At 30.8% G+C, this 18853-nt stretch overlaps 1 protein-coding gene across 1 annotated transcript; it reads left to right on the top strand.

Annotated features, from left to right (window-relative positions):
• The first annotated feature begins 6712 nt into the window (after positions 1 to 6712).
• On the top strand, positions 6713 to 8129 carry LOC124945673 (1-aminocyclopropane-1-carboxylate oxidase 1-like). Its single transcript, XM_047486143.1, has 4 exons — positions 6713 to 6867; positions 6929 to 7066; positions 7137 to 7565; positions 7734 to 8129. The coding sequence occupies exons 1-4, from the start codon at positions 6763 to 6765 to the stop codon at positions 8016 to 8018; spliced, it is 957 nt and encodes a 318-aa protein (XP_047342099.1). The 5' UTR covers positions 6713 to 6762; the 3' UTR covers positions 8019 to 8129.
• Positions 8130 to 18853: the final 10724 nt, after the last annotated feature.

Below are 18853 nucleotides of genomic sequence, written 5' to 3'. Positions count from 1 at the left end.
TAACAAAGCCCCGGATTATTAAAATTTGAAAAAAAAAATTATTTTTACATAGTTAATTTCAAAATCTCCCAGGTACTGTCAAAATATTTAAAAAATAATGTTTTATTTTGGAAAATATGCTTGACACACAAACCAATGTTGTAACGATATTATGTGTAATATCAACACGTGCGAATGATGACTCACAATCCATCCTTACCAAGACTATGACGACTTACAATCCAACCTTACTAGGACTATGATGGCTCACAATTCAGCCTTACCATGACTATGACGCCTCACAATCCAGCCTTACTAGGACTATATCGGCTTTGATCCAGCCTTACCAGGATTAAAACGGATTTAGTCGCCAACCTCGAATGGACTAATCGACCTCTAGTTTGTGTAACTATGTTATTATAAAGGGGAGAACTACGTGAGACTTTATTCTTCCAAAGAAATAAAAAAGAAAATATGTCGAAGACAAAAGGAAGATACATAGGCAGCCTATATATATGTTCGGTCTCAATAACAAAGAATAAATAACAATTCATAGTTCTATTTCACATAAAGTCTAAAGATAGTAAGAACATAGGTTCTTTTCACCAACCGATGACAAGGATTTTAGGAAATAAGTATGGGCAAAAGCCAAGAGTAGCTTTGTTAATCAAACAATGATTAATCTCCTGAATATGACCCCAGGTCTCTAGAAAACTCTAATGGATGGATATTCTTAATAAGTTCGTTATCGTGTTACACGATTATCCATGAAATTAACCCTCTAGGTAAGGCTTTTGAAAAAAAGAATTAGAATAAACCCTCAAAGCCAAGGCAAAACCGCAATTTGAGAAATGACGTCTCCTTCCCTTTTGTACAAGAGAACAAAGAGAGCTATACTAAAGGCTTAAAATAATATAATAATAATATATATAGACTCCCGTATAGGTTGAGGTGAAATCACCATTTATGCTCACTCGGACAACTGTCCCGATGACTATCACAAGAGCAAATCGTATCGATTCCTTCAAATATACCATGAAAACAAAAACAAAAAGCTCATGTGTAGGTTGAAGTGTTGAAATCACCGTTTATGATCACTTGGGCGGCTGTCCTGAAGACTATCGCAAAAGCAAAACGTATCGATTCCCTCCGATACATCCCAAAAGCCCAAAAAAAGAAGAAAGAAGGAATATTTGAAGCTAGAAAGTTGAAACTCTCTCTACAACTATACCAGGAATAATCGAACTTTATAAGGATTGCGGTCCACGACAAAAGCAATAAAAATATAGCTAAACGAGACTTCATGTCTCGGTCACCTTCCTTGCAAGTTAAGAGTTTTGATAATCGTCTACACGAGATTGAATTTATCATATATATCTTAACATAAGAGAAAAAGGAACTCAGGCTCTTTAAGTAGGATAATCTCTACCAATTGCAGGAATGCTCGTAGCTTAGTCCCAGACATATTTCGAATTCATGTTTCCATGATTTGTGGATAGAATCAAGGTTTCTCCTATTTCAAGTATTATTTGAAATAGAATTGGGGATAATCCATTCCCAGGTAGCTTTTGTTAAAGCTCTTCATTCCATATAATTAAGGCACCATGAAGCATGACAAAGTAACATGCATCTCTCCCTTATAACGGAAGATAAAAACACAATCGGTCGATGTTTCACCTAGTTGTGAAGATCACTTTGTAAAACAAAAGAAAAAAGCTTTTGTTGAAACATTCCCTAAATAATATAAGTTCCTTGGAAGCCGGCAATTTTAATCTAGTTGTGAAGGACATTTTGTCACTTTAAATCCAAAGGACCCCTCAACACAACCGATTGATATTTCACCCATTTGCGAATGATACTTTGTCAAAACTAGAAGAGATAAGTTTTCAATCAAAGAAGCTCCTCTCTTAGACAATCTCTAAAATAATTATGATTTTTCAACCAGCTGTAAAATTCACTTTGTATAAGATCTCTCCAAAACCCTATATGTTGATAGACACAATAGGTCATTGTTATGATTCATAAAACCCTATTTTAATAGGCATCAATATAAGTCATTATCATAACCTATCCCCTTAGAGTAATTATTATCACCATCATCAAGTAAGTCCTATCTTATGATAGTCATCCATGGAAGTCATTATTATGACCAATTTCCAGCAAAAAAATCTATCTTTTGATGGACATAGCGTGATTATTATCACTATTCCACAAGAGGATCCTATTTGTTGATAGGTATCTTAAAAGAAGTCTTACCTACAGTTGATAAGACTATTCTCCGGTCAAGTCCAATCTATTGATATAAATCATCAATCATTGTTATGATAGGATTATTTTATTATCCATACCCAATCAAAGCCTTGTCATCTTACATGCGTCATCTTACATGCATATAGTAAGACTGTTGTGATAGTCTATCCCTAACAAGATTCGACAAATAAGGACTTATGAATCATTGTTATGATTCATCCCCAGCATTTGTAGTCATCCATGTTCTATCCCTATACCTTATTATATATTGGGGTAAAATGTCAAAAAGTTCACCTTGAAACCACGTTTTCCAAAAACAAAGTTTATTCTATTCAAACTCGATTCGAGAGAGGCATTTTGTAAGCGTGAAAATTTGACATACCCCAATCTATTCGACTGGTTTTTGAAGAAACTACTTCGGCGTTCTAGGCATTGATTCAGGGCTTGGGAAAGCTTCATATAGATCATTGAAGTGTTCTTCAATCACTAGTAAGCTTCCAGACCTACTGTAATTCAAGTTAGTATTCAAAATTAGATTTATCATAGTTCGATCGGGTTGATCTTGTGATTCATCCCCAGCATTTGTAGTCATCCATGTTCTATCCCTATACCTTATTATATATTGGGGTAAAATGTCAAAAAGTTCAACTTGAAACCACGTTTTCCAAAAAAAAAGTTTATTCTATACAAACTCAATTCGAGAGAGGCATTCTGTAAGCGTGAAAATTTGACATACCCCAATCTATTCGACTGGTTTTTGAAGAAACTACTTCGGCGTTCTAGGCATTGATTCAGGGCTTGGGAAAGCTTCATATAGATCATTGAAGTGTTCTTCAATCACTAGTAAGCTTCCAGACCTACTGTAATTCAAGTTAGTATTCAAAATTAGATTTATCATAGTTCGACCGGGTTGATCTTGTTTAGACCTCAATTTTGTTCTTTCTATAGTCGAAATCAATCCCTAGATAATTTCTAAGCTTTCTATCGAAAGAGATTTCATCAATTCTACCTCAATAAAAAAACCAAATATGATTTAAAAATTTAGAAATTTTGTATTTCATGATCTTGAGCTTTTAAGCTTGAATTTTATTCAAATAGTTGCTTAACATGTTTGTAAACATGCTAAGATGATTTTCAAATGATACTATATACATCCCAATCATTTTGATCGATCTGAAATTTTAGAAAAATAAATTTTAAATTTCAGTTTGTAAAGTTTTTACAAAGCTTGTGTAATGTTCTTGTTTTGGCTGTGTTCGATTATAAACATCATTTTGAAGCTGTTGGAACAAGAATCCGACCCTGAGATGGCCTAAATTAAAAGTTATCAAATTTTGTCTTAAAAACCATTTTGAAAAATAAATTATTGTAGAGTTCGATTGATCGTGTTTAGAGTTAGGAGTTATGAACCCTACATTCATATGAGTTGTTTGCAACTTATAAATCATGTATTCATGATTTGTATCAAAAGATACAAATCTACAATCTTAATACCAAATGAAGAACACTTGGTCCTCTTGGACAGAATCCTGTAGGACAAGGACCAAGAAGCAGGATCGAGAATCCTCGGTCCTAAATAAGACCAAGGACCGAGAAAATTGACTTAGAACGGAGACTTAGGACCGATGTTCTGTAGTTAGGATTCAGCTCTAGGACCGGTGTTCTTGAACAAGGACCGAGAAATTCGACCGAGAATTTTCATCTAGGACCGAGAGGTTTGACTTTTGACTATGACTCCTAGGACCCACGACCGAGACATCTTGATTCGGGACCGAGCCTCCCGAACCCTCTAGTCCCCTAACCAATTGTCCCGAGCCCCAATACAGACCACCCTCGGTCTAGACCGAGCCCATCCGTTCCTAAACCGGTAAAAACGGACTCAAGCCCTAGAACTCCGATCCTAAAGCCTATTTGGTTCCACTTTTCAAAATCTAAAATTATTTTTGTAATTTTGTAATCTCAATACATTTTCAAATAATCCCGAACAGACATAAAATAATTTCAAAATATTTTCGGGATATTTCCCAAACAAATATTTTGACAAAGATCCCGTTTGGAATTTATTTTTAAATTCTAATACTTCTGACATTTTTTAGGTATTATACTCAATCTTATATAACCACAATTGTAGGTATGCATTTTTAAATAATTTTGTACAATTATTTACGTAATCTTAACTTATCCTTGTTTAGAACCCCATACTACTAATTAAAGGAAACAAATTTTATAAATAAAACTTTTGATAGCTAGACTTTACTTTAGAAATAAAACTGTTTTCAACGGGCACGAAGGACATAACGCGAAAGCTCTCTCCCAAACATAACCAAATAACGATCTCCTTATAGAAACTCTAGTATAAAGTACATTTATATACGTACATTTTACTGATTTTTCTAAAATCATTTGGCGACTCTATTTTTATATAAATACTTTTTTCTTAAATTAATCATGTTTCAATAATTTTAACCGGATTTCAATCAAATTATCATTTGATTATAACAATTTCCTATATTATTAAAATTTAAATAAAATTAATTATTTTTACATAGTTAATTTCAAAAGCTCTCTCAGGTACTGTCAAAATCTTTAAAAAAATGATTTATTTTAGAAAATTGCCTGACACACAAACCAATATCGAAACGCATAAAATCTCGAGGCACCCCGAGATCCCCGTACTGTCACGTGTCATCCGACACGTGCTAAGCTACGAGGACCTCAGAAGGGGATCTTTCCGAGGATTACAAATATAATTAATGTTTAATTTTAAGAAAGGTTTGAACATGCTTCAGTATAATTTGTTTTTCATTTAATTTATAAAAATCTATAACATAAGTTATTTAATAAGTGACTAAGAAGTAGTTGTTAACTTTAAAATTTTTTAAAAAAAAAGTATATTTATATTTATACAAAATAAAATAAAAATTAATACGAAATAAATGATTAAGCCTGCGAAAAATAAAAAGATAGTATTCTTTGGGATCGACTAAATCCTCACTCGATTATTAATTGGTTAGTTGAGATATGATCAAACGATAAAAGATTAGGGGTTTGGGTATTTAGGATCTTGTTTCATTTAATTACAACCTTTCTCTCAAAATTATTGCACTAACAATTTTTTTTGCATCGTTCATCAAATGTAAATATTGTCGATCAGTATTGGTATAAATAGTTCATAAAAAGTCTAACCAATCTGCGGGCGGTAGCATTTGGAGTGGAGTATATTCTTTATGGAAGAGTTATCGCGAACAATCCAGATTCATTGTGGGGGACATTGCCTCAATTAGCTTCTAGGATGATATTTGATGCGGGGTTAAAGTGTCTCACTGTGAAGTTTCATGAGCTCTTCTCCATTGTCATTTACAGGAATGTCGACACTGTTAAGGATATGTTTGATCATCGGATTAGTGATTTTGCTAGTAGTATTAGATATAGAAGAAAATTGAACATAATGGAGATCACTTCTCATTCTAGGGTTTTGATAATGGTGAGGCATAAAGAGGTTAAACCGACCATACATTATGTTATGTAGTGACAAGATATGTATTGTTTTCATATGGGGCATTGTAACAGTTTGTATTTCGAGTCGTCCCCATACGATTACTGTTGGGAGAAGTTGTGGGAATCCTCAATTCCTTCTAAAATCTCATGTTTTTGATGAAGTGTTAGTTATAGTGGGATTTTGATGAACGACATATGTATGAAAATGTTGTATTATAATTAGTCATTGTCGGATGTGTTTTGTATAAGTTGAATTAACATCTCATATTCTTTTGTATTGTCATGAGGTGACGGGTATTTGTAGTCTTCTTTGGAGCATGACTAAAATTTTAATGGGTAATGTTTGAATCTCTCGGTAGTTGTTTTGATGTTTAGATCGATGCAACAAATATAACAGGTCTAAATCGTCGAGTTATTATTTATATTATCTTTTAGTGAATTATTTAATTTTAAAATTGTCGTACTTTAAGTAATTTTGTTCGACCAATTCGTATTAAATAACGCCATTATTATGACACAATTTGAGATTTGTTATGGAAATTATGGGGTCATTTGAGGAGTTCATTCGTAACTATTAACATTTTTTTTCTTTCATCTAAAATCTTTATTTATTTATTTATTTATTTTTTTTTTTGTCTCTTATCTTATTTTACTATTTTAATTTAATGTCATGTTTGGTTGTGCTTAAACTATTTCTATTTTAATATTTCATTGGTCATTTAAAAAAAATAAAAATAAATAGTAATACAATTTGACATATAAAATTAACAGATTCTATCTCGTTTTCTTTAAGGAGTAAAAATAATTTTATTCGAAAAGACAATTATTCTTGTCACACTACTCTCGAATAAATCTTAAATAATTTATAAAAATCCTTAAAAATCTCTTTAAAATCTCCAAATATCAGTTAAATTATTATTCTCTCTCCACTTGATTCTGATCACCTCTGTATTATAAATAGTCCCTCTTCTCTGCATAAGAAAACACAACCACCTTCTATAGCTCCACCTTAGAGAGAGAAATCTATTGGAAAAAATGGAGAACTTCCCGATCATCAACATGGAGAAGCTAAACGGTCAAGACAGAGAAGCCACCATGGCAATGATCAAAGATGCCTGCGAGAACTGGGGCTTCTTTGAGGTATATAATATTTATTTAATTAATCAATTTTGTATTCTAATTAAATAATTAATATATGTAGTTGGTTAACCATCCAATCCCATTGGAGCTGATGGATAAAGTGGAAAGATTGAACAAGGAGCATTACAAGACAAGCATGGAGACTAGATTCAAAGACCTCATGGCTGCCAAAACTACCCTCGATCATGATGATCAGAAGGTGAATCATTTTTTAAAATAAATTTTAATTTTGAAAATTAAATTTAATAATTAATTATTATTTTTATCAGGAGGTGACTGATATAGACTGGGAGATCACCTTCTTCATCCGCCACCTCCCAAAATCCAACATTTTTGAAATCCCAGAACTCGTGGTTGAATACAGGGAAGTGATGAAGGAATTTGCAGAATACTTAGAGAAGCTCGCAGAGAATCTCTTAGACTTATTTTGTGAGAACTTGGGAATTGAGAAAGGTTATTTGAAAACCGCATTTTCTGGATCAGAAGGACCGAATTTCGGGACCAAGGTAGCTAACTACCCGCCGTGTCCCAAGCCGGAGATGTTCAATGGCCTTCGAGCCCACACCGACGCCGGAGGCATCATCTTGCTATTCCAAGATGATAAAGTCAGCGGCCTTCAACTTCTCAAGGATGATAAGTGGATCGATGTCCCTCCAATGCGCCACTCCATTGTCATTAACCTCGGTGATCAGATTGAGGTACGTGTTTAGTGTCGCCCCAAGCATTGGGTTGCCCTACTACTATGCTAGGGCAACCCAATCCTCGAGGCTAACCTTGGCCTTTATCTATGGGCTTGCATGGTTTACCCCTAGTTAGGACTGTCAAGTAGATTCTAACTAACTAGATATGATTGATATTGATTTTAGGTGATCACGAATGGGAAATACAAGAGTGTGATCCATCGTGTGGTGGCTCAAACCGAGGGAACAAGGATGTCGATTGCATCTTTCTACAACCCGGGTAATGATGCATTGATCTTTCCAGCAACGGCTTTGGTGAAAAAAGAGGCGGAGGAAAGGAACGAAGTTTATCCAAAGTTTGTTTTTGACGACTACATGAAGCTTTATTCAACAGTAAAGTTTCAAGCGAAGGAGCCAAGATTCGAAGCCATGAAAGTTGTGGAGGCTAATGTTATTGCTTCAAGGGTTTGATAAGTTTGATAAGAAGATATGTTTAAGTGGTTATTTAAGTTAAAAATAAGAGATCTTTTCAAAAGTTGTAATTTTGTTTGAGTGGTTGTGAAATTAGTGTGATAATTATAAGCAAAGGAAGGAACATCATTGTCACAATTTAGTAATAACAAGTATTTTAAATATGGAAATTGAAAGTCTAAATCCAAATAATTGGTCATTATTGGCAATGGAATAATGGTTAGGAAAAGGCTAAAAGAGCATCACACTCAACATTTATAATCCACAAAGAAAGAACAAAAATGATTGATTTTTAAACTTAAAGCATTCAACAACTTATAAAAAAAAGCAATAGTTTTAATTACTTTTTTCTACATTACATTAACTTTAGTATTAAATTAAAAATAATTATTAAATATTAAATAAATCAAAACTTTAAATAAACTATTGTTACAAAGTAATCAAACATATCAAGTGTAAAAATACGTTAGAATAATATCCATTGTAATAAAGAATAAACTAAATAAGTTAAAACAAATAAACCAAAAACTTGTTGTGTTGAGTTTTAATAAAATGAACTTGATTTATTTAAAAAATTTGTTGGATGATTTGAAAAGTTAATATTTTTTTATAAAAAATTTAAAGGTATTAATATATAATTATAAAATATATTTTATTTAAATAAATAATATTTTAGAATTTTAGTTAATAAATTAATTAATATATTATTAATGAGAGAGAAATAAATAATATTTAATTATGACTTGATGTATTCTATTCTAAATTAATGTTATAATAATTATAACGAACTAGCATTTATCTCTCGTGTATTTGCACGAGAAATAATATAAAAAACCGTGAAAAAAATATTACGGTAAAAATGTGATAACATTTTTAATTTTATTTTTAACCGTTTTAAGTTTATGGGCGGGTCAACCCACAATCCGACTCAAGTATCCATTTATTCTCACATTGCAGAACGATCTCTAAAATAATTGATACAGTCCGATTCCTCAACTCATTTAGTTTCACCTCTAGAGTTAACTCCTTCCCCATACTACGAGTGTAAGGAAAAATATAAAGATTACCATTAAAGTAGCCCATACGAGACTTACTATATCCATATGAATTATGTCCCCTATCTCTATAAATATGACGGAATTATTCCATTATTACTCACTAATAATAGTGAAATCTATAGCGCGGAGTCAAAAGAGAATTATGACTGATTAAAACTATTGATGAACTATCGCGTTCATTAAATTTGGTGTTGAATTTAAAATAAAAAGTGTTATTAGTCTAGTTGGTTAAAGTGTTATATTTGTTTTTGTTAGGTTGCAAGTTCAAATCATACTTATAACATTTTTAATTTTCTTTTTAACCGTTTTAAGTTTATGGGCTGTTCAACCACAATCCGACCCAAGTATCAATTTACTCTCACATATATATCCAAATTAACTACAGCTCTCGACCCGACAATCCAGACACACACATATATATATATATATATATATATATATATATATATATATATATTAGTTAGTTCAAAAGTTGAACAAATATTCTTAAAATGTCCCGCATTCATAAAATTTGTGGATGATTGTGAAGGGAGCGTGTTATACACTTCCAATATTTTAAATTAAGCGTTGTTATATATATATAATAAAAGATTATTATTATTATTATTATTATTATTATTATTATTATTATTATTATTATTATTATTATTATTATTATCTAAACGATTAAAAAATAATTTCTTAACTTGGATCATTTTGTGGAGACATTAACAAGATGGATGAAATATAAGTTGGATTTAAGTAACACTTATATACAATAATGCAAATATTTTTTTAAGCTTTTAAACTTGAAAAAATATGCACTTTTTTTAAAAAAAAAAAAATTCTCATTCTATACTTAATTTCTCATTTAAAATATTAAATTATTTTAAATTTTTAATATAAAATTTAAATATTAATAATAATTTAATTCATCTAATAATTACTTTAATATATTAGGTACTCAACGCATGAAAAAGAGATGGTTGCGGTCATACACTGCATGGAGGCATGAAGACACTACCTACTTGGAACTAAATTCGTAGTGGTGACGGATAACGTAGCCAACACGTATTTCAGGCCGCAAAAGAAATTGTCTCCTAAGCAGGCAAGATGACAAGAGTTTCTAAGTGAATTCGACTTTCAGTGGGTATACAAGCCGGGTAAACACAATGAAGTGGCAGACGCGCTAAGCCGGGAGACCATTCAAGAGTATGTTGCTGTCTTGACTTTGGTCGAATCGACTTTCTTGGAGGAAGTGCGAGAGGCAACCGAAACCGATTCTAAATATCAGATGCTAATGAAGTAGGTGAGGGCTGGTGAGAGCACCAGGTATTGGATTGAAGACAAAGTCCTTCATGTGAAAGGTGGAAGGGTATATATTCCAAGGGGTCAGCTCCGATAGAAACTAATGAGGGAAACACATGACCCTCAATGGGCCGGTCACCCTGGTGTAGCACGGATGATGGCTATAATTTCAAAGAAATTTTATTGGCCCAGGATGGAGCTAGATGTGGAGCTGTATGTAAAGACTTGCTTAGTATGTCAGCTTGACAAGTTAGAAAAGAAGAAGGAGGCAGAGCTGCTTCAGCCGCTACCCATACCCGAGAGACCCTGACAGTCGATGTCTATGGACTTTATCTTGAGATTTCCGAAAGTTAGCGGGATGACCTCCATTCTGGTGGTGGTGGACCGATTCTCAAAATATGCAATTTTTATAGCAGCACCGAAAGTATGTTCGGCTGAAGTGGCTGTCGAATTATTTTTCAAGAACGTCATTAAAAACTTGGGGTGCCAGTGGATATTGTAAGCGACCGCGATGCCAGATTCACAGGTAGATTCTGGACGACCCTCTTTGTCCTGATGGGGTCTGAATTAAAGTTCTCGACGGTTAACCATCCTCAAATAGATGGCCAGACGAAGCGAATAAACCAGGTGCTTGAAGGTGGATTCAGGGGCCACTCATAATTTTGTGGCGGATCATGGTATTCAGAAACTTGGGTTGGAGATACCCAAACAAGAAAGCAGGGTGGACGGTTGAGACCCACTATTGACGGTTAGACCCACGATCTACAATAACTGCCAGCCGGTTTTCCCCACTCTGCGAATTGGGTCATTTTCCTTAAGCATGTTGTAACCCGAGGGCTATAAATACCTCTTGAGTTGCACAAGGACGTTTAGTGATGTTTTGGTAGTCAAATATCTACAGCTAGTGAGAGTCCATTTTGTGTGCAGCCAAGAGGTATTTATAGCCCTCGGGTTACAACATGCTTAAGGAAAATGACCCACTTCGCAGAGTGGGGAAAACCGGCTTGCAGTTATTGCAGATCGTGGGTCTAACCGTCAATAGTGGGTCTCAACCGTCCCACTACTTCAGTATCACGTTCCTCCATCGGTCTTACTCGTTGCTGAGGTGCTGAACGTGGGTAGTGGTCTGTAACCGTCCACTATACCCACGTTTTCCATCAATCCCAACTGCTCCCGACATTTCCGCCACAACTACGCAACCGACATTTGCGAGACGCAACAGGCATTCGCAAAACGCAATCGGCAATCGTGAAACGATTTGTTTTCTCAAAAAAAAATTTTTTTTCGTCTCCCGATTACTGGTTACGTCTCGCGAATGCCGGTTGCGTCTCACGATTGTGGACTTTTTACTCGGCATCCGATTGCGTCTCGCAACGGGGACATTTTAGTTCAAAAAATTTTAAAATGTCACCAGCACGGAAATATATTTTACCCTGGCGCGCATATATTTTACCCTGGACAAAAAAACAAATAAGTTCTATAAGTTGATCTTTAGGTCTTTCATCATATTCCCTTTTCTGAAACCCGTTACAAGACACAAACACAGAGGTGACAAGGCGCAGAGACAGACGGGCAGACCCTGCCTGGTATCTTTAGCTCTCTTTTCCTTTTTTTTAAAAATAAAATTCTTAGGTATTAATCATAGTTATTTAAATAATTTAAAAAATAATTATGTTCGGTAATGATTTTATAGATGTGAATTTTTTTTATTTTAATTTTGTTTTTAATTAAAAAAACTTAAAAATATAAATATATATAAATAAAATAAAAATAATTTTTTAATATAAGGTATTTTAGTAATTTTATTAACGAACGCAATAATATATAGATAAGAGAAAGATTGAAATGATGTTTTATTTTGTTTTGTTATTTAAATAATTCAAAATCGAAGAAGGTCCTATGACTAGTTTGATATTGTTGGAATTTTTAAACTAATTCTATAAATTCTATTAATGAATGGAAATTAGAATATGGGTAATAAAATTAAATCAATTTCATGTGAAATTTAAATGTGAATTATAGGGTGAAATTTGATCCAAATGTTTGAATTAATTAATCAAAATGCCTTGATGACCAATTAACAAAATAATTTGTAGTGTGACTTACATGAGTTTGTTAGTATTATTAATTGTTATGATAATTTAATATTATTATTAACAGATTAAAAACCATGTAACGTGAGTATTGCAAAATAAATGTCTTCATTAATTTTGGCAAACAATTATCCTTCATTAAAAAGAAATATTAAGGCAAATGAAGAGGCAAGCAATGCCAACCGTTGGATCAATTGATGATTTAATTAATAGTTTATTATTTCAACAATCTAAATAGGCATTCGATCTCACACCATTCGATGGACAAAAAAAAACCACAACTTCATCATTTTCATTCTTTCTCACTCTAGAATTCCAAAAGTCTTCTTCTTGTTTTGTGAGTGTTCTTCGAGTTCTTTGCTCGATATTTCCGTTGAAACCCGGTGATAGTTCAGGTACGCTGATCAAGTTCGATTAGTAGTGATTTTAGTGCAGAATCACTACAGGATTCGTTGTACCCTGGGAGACAGCCATCTGCGATAAGCTCCAGCACAAACGGGAGACGATGGAACTGTTTTAAGGGAAATATGCTAAGCACATGCCTCGAATCAACAATTTATTCGGTGATATTGTTCTTCATATATTTTATTTATTTCATTTTTTTGTAACATCATTTTATATATATTTCTGTAATTTATTTCAAGACAATATTTCTAACAATCTTAAAACAGTCTCTTTGTGCTAAGCTATTTAAGAGCTTGCACCATCGAATATATTTTTTGTCTTTGATGTTTCAGAAATACGAGTTGCGGTGTTGCGGAAGAGATGATGTTCATTTCGAAAAAATGAAAAAAAAAAATTCATCTTAAGGAATCAACAAATAAAGATAACTCTTTATTGCATATAAATATGTTTGATTATTAACACATATGTTCTTATGCTGTTAAAGCTTAGTTTTATAAGCTAATATATTTTGATATGATTTTTTTTTTTCAAGAAACATTAATTTGTATATTCATTATACAAATGTTATATAGAAAATAAATTAGAACACAATAATTTAATTTGTTCTAGTCTTATTTAAAGATTTGTTTGGTTATTAAAATTATTAATAATAATGAATGAAAATAAGAAAGTAACTAATATGTTAGCTTTCAATTTTTATAAAATTCATGGTGTTAAAATTAATTATAATTGAAACATATGGTTTCAGTTTTAAAATAATTAATTATAATATATACCTTCTTTTTAATTAAACAATATAATTAATAAGAATATGGTAGGATGATTTAATAAATAAAGAGAGATGATATCTTTATTTATACATTATTTTATATATTACATTTTATTATGGTAATAAGTTATGGTTTTAAATGTGTATATATTCATTGTTTGACAAAGTTTAAGTCAAAAAGAAGAGAAAATTAAGTTTCTCTAAAAAGAAGACAAAATGACGTAAATAGTAATATAACATTGAAAGGGTGCATTGGCGCAGTGGTTCAAGGTTTAGACGCAATGATGCGTGGAGGAAAAGAGGTCATGTGTTCGAATCCAGCTGATGAGATGATTTCTTTTGTAGAAATCAGATTTGTTAAAATGACTATGGTCATTGATGTTAAAATCCATTCCAATTTCTTGTGTAGAAATTATGAGATGAATGAGATTGTTAATGATTTCTTTGTAGAAATCAGACTTGACAAAGTCATTGATGTTGAAACCATTTCAATTTATTGTGTAAAAATTATGAGATGAATGGGTAGTCAATGATTTTTTGGTAGAAATCAGACTTGTTAAAGTCATTGATGTTGAAATCATTCTAATTTCTTTTGTAGAAATTATTTAGTCAATGATTTCTTGGTAGAAATCAGACCTGAGTCAGGTCTTGATGTGGAAATCATTATAATTTTCTCGTGTAAAAATTATGAGATTAATGTGTTCATAATGATTTTTATAATATATATATATATATATATATATATATATATATATATATATATAAATATATAATATGATTTGTCTAAATGACATTAATCATGAAGGTTGAAATCATTACAATTTCTTATGTAGAAATTATGAAATGAAATGGGTATCCTAATGATTTGTTTTATAGAAATTATGTGATTCATAATGACAAAATGAAGGTCATATGTATAATGAGATTAAATAAGTTATTTGTTTTAAAACTTATTCTAATCGTTCATTTAAAGAGACACAACTATGGAAATTAGTCTCGGTGAAAATAATCTACTCAGATTTATTTTGAGCATGCATAGTCGTTTCACGTCGATTATTGTTCAAAACATGGCAATGTAAGTGCCAATATATTTGTAGTTATATTTAATTTGATTATGTGCTAATTGATTATTAATATAAATCATGCATATTAGCTAATAATATGATGGTTCATGTTATTCATAATAAGTATGATTATCTAGAAATTTATATATATATATATATATATATATATAAATTAAGATTTATTTTCTATCTATTTTATTTTAATAGATAATTTTGAAATTTGTCACAAATCATGTGTTCTTTGATTGAAAAAGATTTGTTATAAAATGTTAAAGGTCATCTAATTAATTAAAAACGAATAATTGATGACATGAATATTTATTTATATAATTAGTTAGTTTTATATTTGATTAAAAATAAATGATCAACATTCTAATTAATTATCATATATTTTTTAAACGATATTTTTAATGATAAATGAAGTTGTATATATATTTGTTTAATAATATATATGACATATTATTTATCTGATTACGTTTCTATGTTATTGACTATATATATTATAGTTGTTTTGTCAACGTGGTGACTAAAATAAAAGAAGCAATAATATATAATATCATATATATATATATAGATATATTAATTTTGGTTTAATATAAGATACTTGATATACATTGTCCAATTGCATCATTAAGACTTACTTAATTTGATAATTTTGAAATCAAATAATTACAAGTAAAGTCTTCTTTGATTTGAGAATAATGTGGCAAACGTGCCGATATTACGGGATGCAAACGTGTAACCGGAAATAAATGTTTAAGCGACTTCGGTCAAAGATGCTTGAAACATTATGATTTCTTTTGTATAAATCATGTGATACGGTGAATATTTATTTGATTAAATATTCTAATTTCTTTTATAGAAATTAAGTGTTGAAATAAATATTTTAATTGATTAAATATTTTAATTTCTTATGTAGAGATTATGTGAAGAATGATTTATATATGAATAAACATTCTAATCTCTTGTATAGAAATTATATTTTATTTAATTAAATATTTATGATATAGTTATCTTATTCATTGTATGATAAGTATAACAAAAGAAATTTGTAAAAGAGTTGTGTGATAATTTCTTGATTAGAAAATCATTGATTTAAATCATATAAGTGTGTGATTTAAAAAATGGTATCAACACGAATGTGGGGACAAATATTTTTATTGATTATAACACAAAAATAATTGTGTATATTATGATAAATAAAAAGATAATTTATTGTTAGAGAAATATGTTCTCTATAAAAGATAAAGTTGCGCAACTTTACAAAAAGAAAGAAAAAATAACAAGAAAATGTCTTGTTTATATTTGCTGAGTTGGTGTTCAAATCGATATTTTAGATTTGAGGATTTTGAAATCAAGAAACGTGTCATATTTTGACATTATTTTCATAAAACTTTGAAGAACCGATGTCTTCAAAAGGATTTTATGAAATAAATGAAAAAAAAAAGTTTATAAAGTCATGATATGACTTATAACAAATTTTATAATAATGATATGAAAATTTGATCATACTTTTATTAAAAAGTGGATGTGACAATTATATATATCATGAAGACAATGAAAATTATTTCATTACGTGTCTTTTGTACGGTATTTCTATCGTTAAAAATTACGATAAAAATGATTAAATCCATAAAGGATATGAATTGCACTAAACGAAATATCATGTTGTTATCAAATGATATATTGATATTATTTAATGAAAGACTTTACGTCTTAAAGTGAATATGTTTACACTTAAAAGTGCAATCTACGTATGAAAATCTTCTAAGAAATTTATGATGGATAGATTAAACGTTATAATCTATATTTTTGACTTATGTCGAAAAATAAAATATTTTTATGTAAAATATATAATCGTTTACATGAAGGCAGAATAGTTCAAAGACATTTTGTCTACTAGTTAGCCAAGTAAACAATATTTTCATAAACAAATTAGATGATAAGCATGTACGAATGTCTATGCTTCTTATTAGAAGATGTTCCAAGGTTAACTAAGAATGTACCAACATAAATTTCTAATTATTATGATAGTAATTAGAAATTGGGCAATCTTAGAGTCAGTGACAAGTCTAGACATACACGTCTTAGACATAATGTCATTATACTATACTCTCTAATGGAGTTATCAAATTTGACTATGTAAGTCAAAGATAACATTGTGGATCCACTAATCAGATTATTGAATAGAGAGATAGTTTGAAGTCTTTTGAGACATTAGCCTACTATAAGTTGGTATGAAGGAAAACCCAACCTATGCAGACTGGAGATCCCAAGAACTAGGTTCAATGGGACAACCTAATTATACTAACTTGGAAAATTATTGTTGAGGATTAATCCTATAATGAAACAATATATATTTTGACGAGGATAAGCATATCGTTTTTAATGATTCTTTGTGAACAAAGAGATCACCTATGTGAGGGAGAAGTGGGGCCGCTTCAAAAGAATTGCACGGCTCAATTCTAGACCCTCTCACAGAACCAGGCGCGTGTTCCATGGCCAAAACGGACGCAACCATGAGAGCTTGACATGTATCAAGGAGAAATCTATGTGAAAGTGTGTAATCGTTTACACAAATGGCAGAATAGTTCAAGGACATCAAGTCTACTAATCAGCTAGTAAAGTTATATGTTTTCACAAGGGAAGGTTCAAAGGGTTACACCTACCTATCCTATGTAGAATTCAACTGTTGAACCTTCACCGGGTTAATCTTTCAATTTCCATTAATGTGGGGGATTGTTGGAATTTTTAAACTAATTCTATAAATTCTATTAATGAATGGAAATTAGAATATGGGTAATAAAATTAAATCAATTTCATGTGAAATTCAAATGTGAATTATAGGGTGAAATTTGATCCAAATGTTTGAATTAATTAATTTAAATTAATTAATCAAAATGCCTTGATGACCAATTAACAAAATATTGTTAATTTGTAGTGTGACTTACATGAGTTTGTTAGTATTATTAATTGTTATGATAATTTAATATTATTATTAACAGATTAAAAACCATGTAACGTGAGTACTGCAAAATAAATGTCTTCATTAATTTTGGCAAACAATTATCCTTCATTAAGAAGAAATATTAAGGCAAATGAAGAGGCAAGCAATGCCAACCGTTGGATCAATTGATGATTTAATTAATAGTTTATTATTTCAACAATCTAAATAGGCATTCGATCTCACACCATTCGATGGACAAAAAAAAACCACAACTTCATCATTTTCATTCTTTCTCACTCTAGAATTCCAAAAGTCTTCTTCTTGTTTTGTGAGTGTTCTTCGAGTTCTTTGCTCGATATTTCCGTTGAAACCCGGTGATAGTTCAGGTACGCTGATCAAGTTCGATTAGTAGTGATTTTAGTGCAGAATCACTACAGGATTCGTTGTACCCTGGGAGACAGCCATCTGCGATAAGCTCCAGCACAAACGGGAGACGATGAAACTGTTTTAAGGGAAATGTGCTAAGCACATGCCTCGAATCAACAATTTATTCGGTGATATTGTTCTTCATATATTTTATTTATTTCATTTTTTTGTAACATCATTTTATATATATTTCTGTAATTTATTTCAAGACAATATTTCTAACAGATATTTGGTATTTTAAGATAATTCGTATTTAAAAATAAAATGAAACATGTTTGTTATATAATTATAGAAATTTTTAGCACAACCCCATTTGATAAAAATGATACAAGTTCGAATCTCGTTTAATAAAAATAATATAAATTGGAGCCTCAAATTGTGCATTTAACTAAAGATACCAACCAAAATAGTAAGTAAAAGCATAAGGGGATAGTTTAGGTTATTAAATTAGTTAAATCTTGATCCTTTAAAATGAATCTTAGCACCGATTCTCTTTATGTTTAGGTAGATTCGACCTTGACTTCTAAGTTGTCCTAGCGAATAAAGTTGATTTGGGACATGTGTTTTATCTTAAAATAATTTAATCAACTCTCTATTTTAATTTATTATAGATGATTATTTTACATAGTATAAGAATCTAATAATAATTTTAACATTTGCAATTATCACACAACCAACTTATTGGTACCTAAATGACTATTACCCAATAACAAATCAGAATGGCGTGAAACCAAAATAGTTAATTTCATGTAATTTTCAATAAATAAAATAGTTAATAAATGTATC

This window comes from Impatiens glandulifera, chromosome 7, assembly GCF_907164915.1.
Source record: "Impatiens glandulifera chromosome 7, dImpGla2.1, whole genome shotgun sequence".
NCBI lineage: Eukaryota > Viridiplantae > Streptophyta > Magnoliopsida > Ericales > Balsaminaceae > Impatiens > Impatiens glandulifera.
The sequence above is the reverse complement of the archived record's forward strand: the minus strand, read 5'-3'. Positions and strand labels throughout refer to the sequence as shown.